The 13,124-nt window shown below is 35.4% G+C and overlaps 1 protein-coding gene across 1 annotated transcript; it reads right to left on the bottom strand.

The window, feature by feature from the left end:
- LOC106664256 (armadillo repeat-containing protein 1-like) lies at positions 1-8,668 on the bottom strand. The gene is made up of 5 exons (XM_014389820.2): positions 8,267-8,668; positions 3,579-3,745; positions 796-970; positions 538-729; positions 1-475 (listed from the first exon to the last, which is right to left on the bottom strand). Exons 1-5 carry the CDS (start codon positions 8,384-8,386, stop codon positions 218-220), a joined length of 912 nt encoding a protein of 303 aa, XP_014245306.1. The 5' UTR covers positions 8,387-8,668; the 3' UTR covers positions 1-217.
- Between the last annotated feature and the right edge of the window lie 4,456 nt (positions 8,669-13,124).

Here is a 13,124-nt window from a genome sequence, read left to right as displayed (position 1 = left end):
ATTATTTTCTATAAGCTGAATTCAAAACATGTAAAGCTTTATTCTACATGGCGCAAATTTGTGAAAAAAAATTTCTTTACTTTACTTAAAAAATCGACGAGAAATTTGGACGATTCTATGACAATGCGCAGTCAGATGTTATTCACTAATGATGTTCACTAGCAAAGATCACAGCCAGTTGAATTTATACAAATTGGTTTTTCTTTATTTTGTAAATTCACCAGTAAAACGAATTCTGGAATAACGATGTGGCCGTTTTGACCCAACTGGCAGCGCTTGTTCTAAACCGGTCGAACGGGTGCAGCGCCTTCTCTTTGACCGGAGATTCTTCCTCAGGCAGGTAAGGAGGTAACTCATCGTCCGATAGGTTTTTTTCTTCGGCATCTTCGATATATTCGGCTATCGGGCTCAAATCACCCCTTCCGCCCAAATTTAACGTTTGAATCTTTTTCTTGCCAAGAATATCTTTTAAGACCTGAAGGAAAAGTCAAAGCATTTATAATGTCAATAGAATTAATTATAATTATATGAAATTACCTCTTGATTATTTTTATTTTTCACGACGAGGTGAGCTATCAATCCTGCTTTGTCCAAAATAGCTTCTGCTAACATTTCAGCAGTTATTCTTTCAATAACTCTGACTATACAACGCTGATGATCCGGATACACAACAACCGAGATCACACCTCTGACTCTCACTAATGCGCTTTCAAGGTTATCCCTAGAGTCCTACGGAAGAACTTATGTATAAAATGACAAAATTAATTATAATTAAAATAAAAATAAAATAATAACATTATTAAGACCGAAGACATGGAATGAGAAGACAATGGATGAAAACTTTTTACTATAATTATGGTCTCCCAACAGCGAAGGCCTAGCAGGCTGGTTAAATGAATCTTGGGTCACTGGTGTTTCCAAAATCGTTTTCACATTCTTTGCAAGTTTTCTTAGATCCTCTGGTATGTCCCTAAAACAATTGCACAATTTGCAACCAATATCAAATTTAATATTTTGTTTAAAAAAAAAATAAAAATAATAAACATGCAATGGCATGCACATACACTCAAAGACAAAAAAAAAGTCACTTGTATTTTGTTATTTATTTCAAACTATTTGTATTTTTATCTTTATATTAATTAAATTCTTATTTTAATGTAAACCAAANTCGAATCCCGCTCGTGCCATTGACTTTTTTATCTCAACTAAAAACCTTAATTAATTATAATATATTAATTGGTCAAGCGGACCACGAAATTAGTGAATTTATAGATTAAAATGTAACGAACAATTTACTACTTGGCTTTGCTTGTAATCATAATCGTTTCCATCCTCTGGCCTCTTGGAGGGATTTAATTCTCCTAGACATCAAATAAGTAAACTATCAGATTTTGTCTTGTGAAACTCTCATTCTTCAAAAAACAGTTTGAAGATGTTCAACGCTTGTGTAAGGTAGGAAATGATGTCTAATCCATCTCTTTAACAAGTATTCTATAGGATTTATACAAGAAGAATATGTTGGCCAAGTATCCTCTAAGTAATGGGTGGCAACTCGAGCTATATGTGCTTGAGCATTATCACGCATCACGAAGTTGTCTCCAATAACTGGAGCAAAAGATCCTCAATTTATCTCGGTGCAGTCAAAGATCTGTATGATAATCAGTTTAGTGCCTGCATGGTCCAGGTAATTTCATTGCCACAAACCCAACCTCATAGATGAATGCCGGAGGCAGCGGTAGCTGAGTGGTTAAGGCATCAGACTCTCGGCTAGTAGATCCTGTGGTTGTGGGATTAATGCCCACCGTCGCCTCTGGACATTTTTTCTTACACCTAAGGAGACCAGTGGCCACAATTGAAAGAAATTGGCACGGCACTCATCAATGGAAGGTCTTGGGCGGCATCGGACCTCAGCGTCCCTGAATTTGGTCCCAACCCCTTTCAAAAATGGGTTTCTTCGATGGAAGAACACCAGCATGCCGGGGGCTCAAATTCACATGCGTGTTGCGAGCCCCCAAAAAGAAAGTACAATAAGCTAGCTGCAGGACTCAGGGAGAACTTTGTACAAACTTGTTTAAAGTTTGTAAAAAATGATGAGAACCCGCATTGTTCAAGTGTAAAAGCGAGATGGTGTTTTGCGAATAGTCACCTTTCTGCTCAATGACCCTCCAGTAGTGGAAAACCTGAGTCAGATTAAAGACTAGGCTATTCTCACGAATCCTGCTCATGACTGCTTTATAGCTCATCCTTTCATTATGAACATTTAATTGACTACCTATCAAGGTAGGCGTTAAATGATAGTGCCATAGTGCGATAAGAGCAATAGAATGATCGTCTCTAGCCATTATACATCATGGATGACCACTACCTTCTCTCCCATCAAGACTTCTGGTAGCCCTAAACTGCTGTAGGCCATCTTGGTAGAGCATAGCACACCCAGGACTTGGCTATATAACGGACACTATGTCATTGTTGGTCAAAGCATTTGTCCCGGCAAAATAACCATAGTTTTAAGAAAAAAAAGGAATAATTAATGTTTTACTCATATTTACTGTTGCATCAAAGGAAACAATTTAACAAAGTAAATAACTCACTCGTTGGCTCTGGAAAGGATGAAATTGACATTATTTTTAATTTTTAATTTAAAGAGTGTACAAAATAATAACACTAAAGGCTAAAAATAAGTTATTAATGCTGTTTACATTAATAAACAAATATAAGTGGCCAGTTTTTGCCTTTGAGTGTACATAAACCGTATCGATATTAATTAATTGTTTACTTTTAAATGAGAATATTTAAAAGTATGGTTACACACAACATATTATTCTATAGATAATTTTATACTCGACAATATTCTTATATTTGTCTGCTGATTAGTAATAAATTAGCTTCTTTATAGAAGAACCACAATAAGCTTATTGAAAAGATATACTATTTTGTTATGAAAATAAAATAGACTGTAAAATTATTGTAAATAATTTACAATTAAATGTTAAACTTATCATTTAACACAAATATGAGATTATTGAAGTGAAGTAAGGGGAAAAAAGTCTAATCTAAAGATAAAACCATTGTCTTCCGGAGGTTTAACTAGCAAGAAAACTGCAATTCTTCTTGTATTATTTCAAAAATCACAAATTTATGTTGTATTACTTCTAAAGTTATTAGATTAATCATAAAATTATTGTTGGCTATTCGATATGTCTTGATATGTCGGTACAACCTTTCAAAAACCCTGCTGCACTAAATATAAAAACTTCACTAATTTCAAAACACCCATATTTCAAGATTTCATTCACCTGTGTTGACCTATTATGTTAATTATTCAATTTTTTGTACAGTTTAGTTTTTTTTTTTATTATAACTGATAATGCTATGAGTGATCAATGTGCTTTTGCTGTGTTGTAGGGTGCCATTTTATAAATAATGAAGTGTCATATTGCACAAATTCCTTAATACTCTGAACAAAATTGTGCAGCAAGACAAAAGATACTTTTTTTTTATTATTTTCAAACATTTTTTTAAAAACAAAATTAACACATTCTAAAACTAAACATTCGTTACAAAATGCCTTTTTTTACCTTTCGTAGGTGGCTTTAAGAGCTTCAAGAACTCCAAATGTAGAACTCATTTCTTGCCTGTTTTTTGGATTCTGGGCAAGGAGATCTAGGGTTCGAAGAGATAACTCTAGAGCATTGTTATCGTTAGAATCCAAACAGTAAGCTAGGAACTGTACCATTGTTTTATCCTAAAATGAATATGAAGAAATGTGATATTTATTAAGCTAATTGAAATGTAATTCTACCCTTGATTAGATCATATTTTGATCTGGAAATCTGCTCATTTATAATAGCAGATACAATTCCAAATTGTTACTAGTGAATATCTAATGGATACAACTGCAATAATGAATGGATGAAATGTAAAATGAAAGCGAATGTCAAATAAATCATGTTTTCCCTTTTTAAGAAATCGCCCATTTTGACAAGATATCTTTAAAAAGCACACTACAAAATTTGACAACACCCATAATTTTTCAATTTCATGCGTAGGAAATATTAAGAGGTATTACATACGTTTACTGTTGGCCCAAGTCGGTTTTGGATTGACTAACCATCTCCAATACCAGGGAAAGTACACAAATTAATGCAAGCCCCAGGATATAAAAGTATCTAAGGAAATATGGTCGACAAACTTGCAAAAGAACGTGCAGCATTCACATCAAACCAGAACCACAATAGACACACCAGGGAGTTGATTGGGTAAAGAGTGACTCACTCAGTAAAATGTCAGGTCTACAACAAATTTAAGTTTCTAATTGGAAAGCAAAAGGCTACTTCTCATCCATCAGACAATCCAGGTATCTCATCTACTATGTCAACAGACATCACAGCTGGTTCTAAGTGATCAAACCTTAAGAAAAACAAACTGAACAGCTAACTAGAATTTTATGAATTAAACAATTTCTTCAAGAATAAAATCCTTCAAGAAAATGGATGTTTAATTTTAGCAAAATGAGACAAGTATATATTCCAGTTTGACAAACTGTGTATAATTAAATTAGTTGAGAAAGAAACTGTTTCCTTTTAAATGCCATGTGTTTTTATACATAGTGAAAAATATCTGGTGTACTGAAATAGAGAAAATTTTATCTGCACCTAATGAATAGTTGTCAATCTTTATTGAGATCATCTTTAGAACCTGAAATTTATAAACATTGTTAAATTATTCTTTTCATGTAAGGTCTTGGTTGAGATGAAAAAGTGTCACGAGCGTGATTCGAACCCACGACTTTCGTCTGGTGGTTTGAATCTCGCTCGTGGCACTAACTTTTTTATCTCAACCAAGACCTTACATAAAAAGAATAATTAATTGAAAGAAGTAATTTGGTCAATTAGACTGCTAAAACATAATGATAACATAATTTTAGGTTTAATAATTTGCACTCAAACTATGATTAAACCTAAACATTCTATTTGTACATTGTACACTTCATTGTATAAATTCATATCAATATCTGATACATATTTGTATAATTTAAACAATTCACTAGTTTTTGTGGTCTGCTTGACCAATTAATATTTTTCAATTAATTAAGGTTTTTAGTTGAGATAAAAAGTCAGTGTCACAAGCGGGATTTGAACCCACAACCGTCAGCTAGATATGCTGCTACTCTACCACTTGAGCTATCGTGACTTTGATCCACTCGGACACTAACTTCCCATCTCAACCTCACCTTTTGAATTTGCCCTCCATTTTGCCATTTTTCATTAATTGAAAAATATTAATTGGTCAAGCAGACCACGAAAACTAGTGAATTTAATGAGTTAAATGAAGTATATCTTCACTAAAGCTCTCCGTGGCCATTTTATTTGTCGCCGAGAATCAAACAGATTACACGAAGGAAGTTGGTGTCCGAGTGGATTGACGTCACGATAGCTCAAGTGGTAGAGCAGCGGCGAATCTAGCTGAAGGTTGTGGGTTCGAATCCCGCTCGTAACATTGACTTTTTTTATCTCAACTAAAAACCTTAATTAATTGAAAAATTCAAACAATGTTTATAAATCCCAGGCCCTGAAGATGATCTCAATAAAGACTGGAATGTTGGCACGATAATAAAAATATTTTTCTAAACTCACATCACACCAGACTGCATCTCATGTCCTCTAAATAATCATTAACTAACAGTCACTAAACACCGAATATTTGTAACTTAGAAAATTGTAAAAGTGGTTACACTGGCAAAAAAAATCCAGGCTATTAAAGCATTAGCGTTTAAAAAAATCACATCAAAATTAGTCAATAAATGCATCCAAAACCTGGGAAAAAATATCTTTGATACCAGTACACAAGGGAATTTTATTTAACGAGAAAGAAGACACACTGGCCAGAGGATTTGCAATTCCAAAGGCCCGAACCTATTTCAGATTACAAAAACATACACAAAATCCTCCCTCACAGATTGGACTACAAAAAAGACAAGAGAAGTGGATAAACTCCACAGGTGCTAATAACGTTGAAACTACTCTCATCAAAACCGTATTAACTTATCTTGATATGTTATTCTTATTCCATTCTATAGGTTGTTATTAAAATTTATTTTTTGTCTTTACGCCCACTCTATTCCACAGACGAAGACAACCAAAAAAATTAAGATAAGATAGTTTTTATGAATATACCCTCATTATGGTGATGTTTTCTCAGATATCAGTGATTGGTGTAAACAGTAGAGACTCATTATCCACATGGGATACATAGCATCACTCCGGATAATAGGAAAAACCTCGAAATGCACTCTGCATACCTATCACACTTTATGCATCGCATGCCTGCCGTCTATGTTATGTATGAATATCTCAAGTTTTTTTTCCCATAAAACTTCAATTACACTCAGTATTTTTTCTGTGACTACTTTCCCATTTTCTTCTAGAACTTAACTAGTGGGGCAAATGCGGATGAGTAATGAGTCTACTGCAGTCCACTTCCTTACTTGTATGTTTAGTCCTTTCTAACTGCAGCAGTGAATTTGTCAGTGTTGATGAGGATTTATTTTTTTTATCTTGACCTCTATTCCACAGAGAGAGACAGCCAAAATCTGGGTATATTCAATTTTTAGGTTATGCAATAAAGAGAAAGAAACAACCATCCATTTTAGAATGCAAAGCAACCATTCAATACAGACAACCCAGGATACAAAGAAAACCCAGGGAATGGAATTTCAGCAATGACAGTCAATGACCTAGTATTTCTAAATGAGAAGGATCTAGTCAATTGCACTGAACTAAGGAAGTTAAGCACAAGCCGTCAATTCATGTTTTTAGCTGTGTAACGTCCAGGTCATTAGCTGATTAGAAAATAACCATCTCAATCTCTTAAATAGGTCAGAAAGTAAAAATTAAATTTAGTTGATTTAGTTTCTTGAGATTTGTTTACATTTCTACCTTGGTTCTGGTCATCGACGGTTTTGTCTGTCAGACCCCTTTCCCAATCTAGAATTGTGAGTCGTACACCAGGCCAAACTGTATAGACAGGATGATCAAAGATGACCAAAGCTTAGTCATGTTGATTGTCAGAAAGCGGGTATGACCTTTTAAACTCATGCAACTTCGGTAGCAATTTTTTAAAAAAAATAAATCCAGACAAACTACTTAGATTTTTTTTTTTTAATTTGTCAGCTATCAACCTTGGTGGTTATTTAAGCCTAACTTAAATATAGTTGTGTGAACTGCAAGAGAAGAACACCAGACACAAGCATGAGGCCGGCAGACCGATCGCCACCAGCGGACAAGGGAAAACTAGGGCTCCCCAAGCCTTTTCTATTGCATTAAATACATTTTAAGGCATTTCAAAGCCCCTTGTCAGGGATGTGGATAAAAACCATTTACAATATTACCTACAGAAGTCCACATCCTTGGGAGTCCAGGGCATTCTGCCTCGGGATCGCCTGTAACAACTGCTCCCCATCAGCACATCCTCATTCCCCCAGTTCATGAAGTTAATTGGTGATTTTAGGAATGAGGTTAATGTATTAAAGTAAAAAGGACTGTAAGATACATTTTTTTAAATAAATTGTGTGACTTTTAAAGTCTGTGGGTATGTCTAGTTCAAGTCTTTGTGCGAAAAAGGCGCTACATTCACAGATAAGTGTTTGATATCTAGTTTTACTTCGCATCGTTGGCAATTGGAGGAGGCCTACTACACATTGGCCATGGGTCTTTTTAAAAAGATAGTTCCTACTCACAGTAAAGCTCATCATCAGGTTGAAGATCTACCGTCTTGAAGGAGTTGTAGAACTCCTTCGATGATGAGCTATAACCTCGAAATCCGAATCATTAAAAACAACTTACTGTGAGTAGGAACTATCTTTTTAAAAAGATTTAATAACAAACTCATTCCGCCATTTATCATTTTTATTGTCCATGGGTCAGTCTTGTGTGGTCAATGCAGTCTGGTGAAGGTTGATTCTTCCTTTCGGCATGCTCGTATGGACATTTGACATCTTTTTAGATCACCGATAATTTATTATTTTATGGATAACCAAAAATTTTTCCAGAGATTAAATTTGTTTTGATGTAGTTTTTAGTCTTGTAGCATTGTTTTACCTAAGGGGGTGTAGGGGTACCTTTTCTTTATTATTTCCATTTGTTGGGCCGCATGATGCAAATTTCTCCCCGTTAAACGAAAATATGGTGTTTGATGCCGTATTAGAAAGAAAAGGGAGTTAAAATCGTTTCTGGTGTGTGGAAAAAGGAAAACTTTTCGTTTATACCTTGACTAAAGTCGTGTGTTTCGTCTCGTCCAAAGCGAGTTTATTGTAGGAAGCGAGTGTCTGGGCGATGGTGTCCGACTCGCTTTCGCTCTCGCTCGTCTTTTCGCTTTCCTCCGTCATTTCCAGATCGGCTCGAAACTCCAGAACAAAAGAAAAACGCCTAGTCTAAACTAGCCCGGTCCTCGGGGCGAATCGTTTAAAACGAGAATTTCCTCGTCACTGCGCAATTAACGTATTGGTCGGAAATCACATGTTAGAAATGGGCTGAGGGTCCGCAACGGCTCGCTACTCGCCACTCGGCGCCCAGTCGAATTCCTCGGAAGACGTTCGCAAACCTCGGATCACAGTATTACACTGGTGATTGGACGTGGACGGTGATCAACGTTGACCCGGATCGTCAAGCTTGCCAATTGGAAGCACTTTCCCCGAACCGTTCCCACGGGCTTTCACGCCAACGTCGCCCCAACTAAAATAAAGACATTTGAATTATTATTTCCTTTAGAAATTGTACAATTCCTTTTTTTTTAATTCACTGGAGAATATCGTGCTCGTACAGCCGTTTTTAGTCAGATTTGACACTGTTCTATATGGCGTTCTGTTACTCTGTTCTTTCTTTTTTTTTTTTTTGTTAAAAAAAATACATGCCATCAATGCTTGTATCCTGGAAAATCTTAAAAAGGTTAAACTGGCAAAAAGTCCTTATAAGATGAAAGATCTGATAGCCAAGTAGCCATTAAAGCATTAGCATGTAAAAGAAACCACATCAAAATTGGCCAGTGAATGCATCCAAAATCTCCAAAACCTGAGGAACACAACAACTTTTGATATCTTAGATGCCAGAGCACAGAGTAATTTTGGGTAATGAGAAAGCAAACAGACTGGCCATAGGAGGATCTGAACAAAAACAAATATAGAAACCTCCATCGCAGAATGGATCCAAATAAAACAAATGGAGAAGAACTCTAGCGACACTAGACATAGTAAATTTATGCTAAAACAATCCTCATCATGACTGGCAAACTCACTGCTGCAATTGGAGAGGGCTAAACTCAGAGGAGTGGTAGGTCTACTAACCGGTCACTGGCATTTTAGAAAACATCTATACAACATGGGCATATACAACGATGATCCCATCTGCAGATGATGTAATGAGTAGGAGGAAACAGCTACCCATATCATCTTTGATGCGAAGCAACAGTTCAATGGAGATTTAACCTAACTTATGGAAAAAAACTTATGGAATCAAATTGTAGCAGCGACAGTCAATGACCTGATACTTCCAAGGAGAAGGATTGAGTCTATTGCACTGAACTAAGGAACTAGGAGGCTACAATAAGCCAGAAGGCTGCAGTCCGTGGGAAGCACAAACCTCGCTTCCTAGTATCCTTATTACCATACCATATGGGTCAAAAACCCATTTCTTAAAAAAAGGTCACAGGGCAAAAAAAGTTTGAAACACTTAACTAAGTTTTACACTTATGCTCCCCCTGTCAAAAATAAGTTATTTCCCCATAATGAAAGTACTCTTATTTTACACAACAAACATTAAACTTTCATTTTAACAAAATTTTACAGTTATGCATATCACCAATAGTTAATAAAAAAAACAGGAAACAAAAAGACATCTCCTTAATGCAAAAAAAGTCTGGAAATACTTGTGTAAAACAAAGCCTACAATGCATTTCAACAATAACAAATGATTATACTCGCAATGGGCACAGAGGACAAACTGCCAAACGTCAGAAACCAAGTCATAAGAATAGAAATCTATTCAGACTGTAATTAGTTTTTATGTTGGAAGTACCAAGGCCCATTCGCGAATAATTGTTTCTTTAAGAAATCAAAGTAACACCTTGAGGGAAATTAGAAGTACTGTTAATAAAAATCAGGTTCAAAAATTATAAAAATATATAATGTATTAGGTGGTCCATCCAGCATTCCACGTATCATGCGGCCACCAAAAATGAATCAACTGCATAAACGTCAAATTTTAAAAACTGTCCTTGACAAACCGTGGACTAGCACTCCAATCATTGCTGAGAACTTGTCACGTGGCTATGGTCAATTGTGTAACGGTTACTCCTCAAACAGTGAGGAATAAGTTACGAGAGTGATTTTTTTCAGCCCAGTTCCGAAAAAACCGTACATTAGCTTATTAAATCGTAATTGCCGTTTGGATTTTGCTAAAGACTATGTACATCGTTTTGGGAATCCTTTATTTTCTCGGATGAATGTCGATTTAACATCTTTGGGTCAGATGGACAACAAAAAGTATCAAAGCAAATAAAGCATAAGAAACAAAAAATATGAGACCCTCGTTTAAACATGGAGTTGGTGGTATTATACTCTGGGGATGAAGAGCAAAGGTTGTTGATGCCTTACACATTATAAACGGTATTATAGACATGTCTACATATTCTTAGAAATAATTTGCAACATAGTACCAATAAATTGAGTCTGGGTTGTTCATTTATATCTGAGAATGAAGGAATAGCTGTTATACAACGGCAACTAAAGACACCTCATCAATCCCCAGACCTTAATCCCATCAAACATTTATGGGATGAAATTAATCGATGAGTATGGACAAGAGAAGTTACAAAAAAGAAGGGCTGCAAACAGCTTTACTGGATGAATGGGAGAGGATTCCAAAAGAAGTAACATACAACCTGGTCGGATCAATGAAAAAACGATTATTAGAAGTAATAAGAAATAAAGGAGGTCCAACAAGCTTCTAATAGAACATCTACGCTATATTACTTAATGTTTATAATGTTACCACCGTTTCCAGACTTTTTTATATGTCTTTTTCTTACCTACATTTTCTGTTAGATATTGTCATGCATTAATGTTATTTATTTATTTATTTTATTTTTATTTTTTTAAACGAGGGTTCGCAACAGCAGAGGTTATATCAACCCTCAGGGTGCCGGTGTTTTTGAAAAAAAGCCCATTTGTAAGTATGTCAGGTTTGAATGCAGGGCCGCTGGGTTCGAACCCGGGACCTTTACCTTACAGTGATGAGCGCCTTGCCAACGCCTAAACTGTTGTGGCCACCGAGGACCCATGCATTAATGTTATATTTTGTTAAAATAAAAGTTTAATGTTTGTTGTATAAAATAAAAGTAGTTTCATTATTGAAAATAACCTATTTTAAGAGGGGCATAATTGTAAAACTTAGGTGTTTCCAGACTTTTTTACCCAGTGTTTACAGAAGTAAGGAGAAAAAGTACATACAGTACAATGCTTATAATTAATTCAACATTAATAAAGAATAAAACACTATCCTATACATTAATGAAAAATACAATAAAATCCTTATAAATTGACTTATTAAAATTAATTAATCGACTCCTATTCCCTTATATTTATTATTCGCTTTTCAATCTGGCTTCCAATAATTTCATACTTGTGAGACAGCCCTTCTCAAAAGTCTCAGATGATATTCGCCTTGAAATTGATGATGATAAGTGTACTATTATTGTTCTACTTGATTTTTCCAATGCATTTGGCTCTGTAAATCATAATTTGCTTATTTGTAAACTGACGCATCATTTTGTTTTTTCTTCTTTTGCTACTAATCTCATTTCATCTGTCTGGCTGAACTCAGAGCGTTAAAGCTTTAAACTATATCCTCTTCTGTCTCAATTTCCGTTGGTGTACCCCAAGGCTCTATTCTTGGACTTTTACTCTTTTCCATGTTTCTAAATGATCTTAATTTCTCCCAGTTTCTTTTATTTTCCCTGAAGATTCATTCAATGTCATTCAAGCAACATCTCTGAAGCTATCTCAACTGTGATCTTCATTCTCTCAACCAATGTTCAAATAATAACGGTATTCTTTTAAACCCTAACAAATCCCAGGCTTTTAATTTCCAATAAATCCATTATTACAGATTGCCTATCCCTCCGACAAAGATGCATATAGAAAATCTATGGATATGGATAAAAGAGGTGGTGACACCTCGGCCATATTTGAAGGTCTTACAGCATTCATAAGCCTTACCATTCAGTGCAATGAAAGACTTTCCATTCACTTAGTGGACTAAGTCCATCATGATTTAATGGAATTGACTTGCCATTTACCTCACGTGGAATGCATGAACATCATCTTGTTGCGGTTAATGATCAAACCTAATTTCCTCCTTTCCTGTTTCAACCTTGACAAACCATCCTCAAGCTCTCTCAACTCCTGGTAACCATCAATGTTATCTGCATATGCTAGATTTTGAGTGGTTCGGTTTCTACAAAATCCCCTCCTGGGGTTCTTCTGATCAACCTTTTTTATCACTGTCTCGAAAGCCAAATTGAAGTGTGAGGCGGCCAGTGCATCCCTTGTCTGAGTCGCTGACGTACTTCTAAGTCTCTAAAGAGTCTATTTTACACTTTTACTCAACCTCCTCATCTTTTGAAAATGATTCACACTTTTTTTAAGATGCCCAGTTTGTCCATTGATACATAAAGCTGTCTTAATAGAATCATACATCTACCAGAAGTCCACAAAGAGTTGATGTAAGCGTATGATATTTTCATAGCACTTTTCCACCAATTGTCATATTATGAAAATCTGATCCGCTGATTTGTTGTGGATCGGTTGGCCCAGAACACATACACACAGACAAGCTGGATGCAAACAGCAAATTGCTCAATTAAGCTAGAGTGCTCGTGATTGTTATAAACATTAGTTTTTTGCACATTGCAACAAGTATTATGTTCTAGTAATTTATGCCACTGTATTCTATTAACTTCTTATACTCTTCACCAAACAGTTATAAAATAATTAAGCTTCTTTACACCTAATTTGTCAGTTTATTCAGCTGTTTGACAAATATATTTAGCATGTGAGAATAATGCTACAG

Source organism: Cimex lectularius, unplaced genomic scaffold (genome assembly GCF_000648675.2).
Source record: "Cimex lectularius strain Harlan isolate CLEC.00 unplaced genomic scaffold, Clec_2.1 scaffold23, whole genome shotgun sequence".
Classification (NCBI taxonomy): domain Eukaryota; kingdom Metazoa; phylum Arthropoda; class Insecta; order Hemiptera; family Cimicidae; genus Cimex; species Cimex lectularius.
The sequence above is the reverse complement of the archived record's forward strand: the minus strand, read 5'-3'. Positions and strand labels throughout refer to the sequence as shown.

Bases quoted from the DNA above. Each gene is read 5' to 3' on its own strand.
- LOC106664256 (XM_014389820.2), bottom strand. From the start codon at position 8,386: ATGACGGAGGAAAGCGAAAAGACGAGCGAGAGCGAAAGCGAGTCGGAC. The intron at 3,746-8,266 runs GTATAAACGAAA...TATTCATTTTAG, and splicing joins AACACACGACTTTAGTCAAG to GATAAAACAATGGTACAGTT. The intron at 476-537 runs GTAATTTCATAT...CTTTTCCTTCAG, and splicing joins AAAATAAAAATAATCAAGAG to GTCTTAAAAGATATTCTTGG.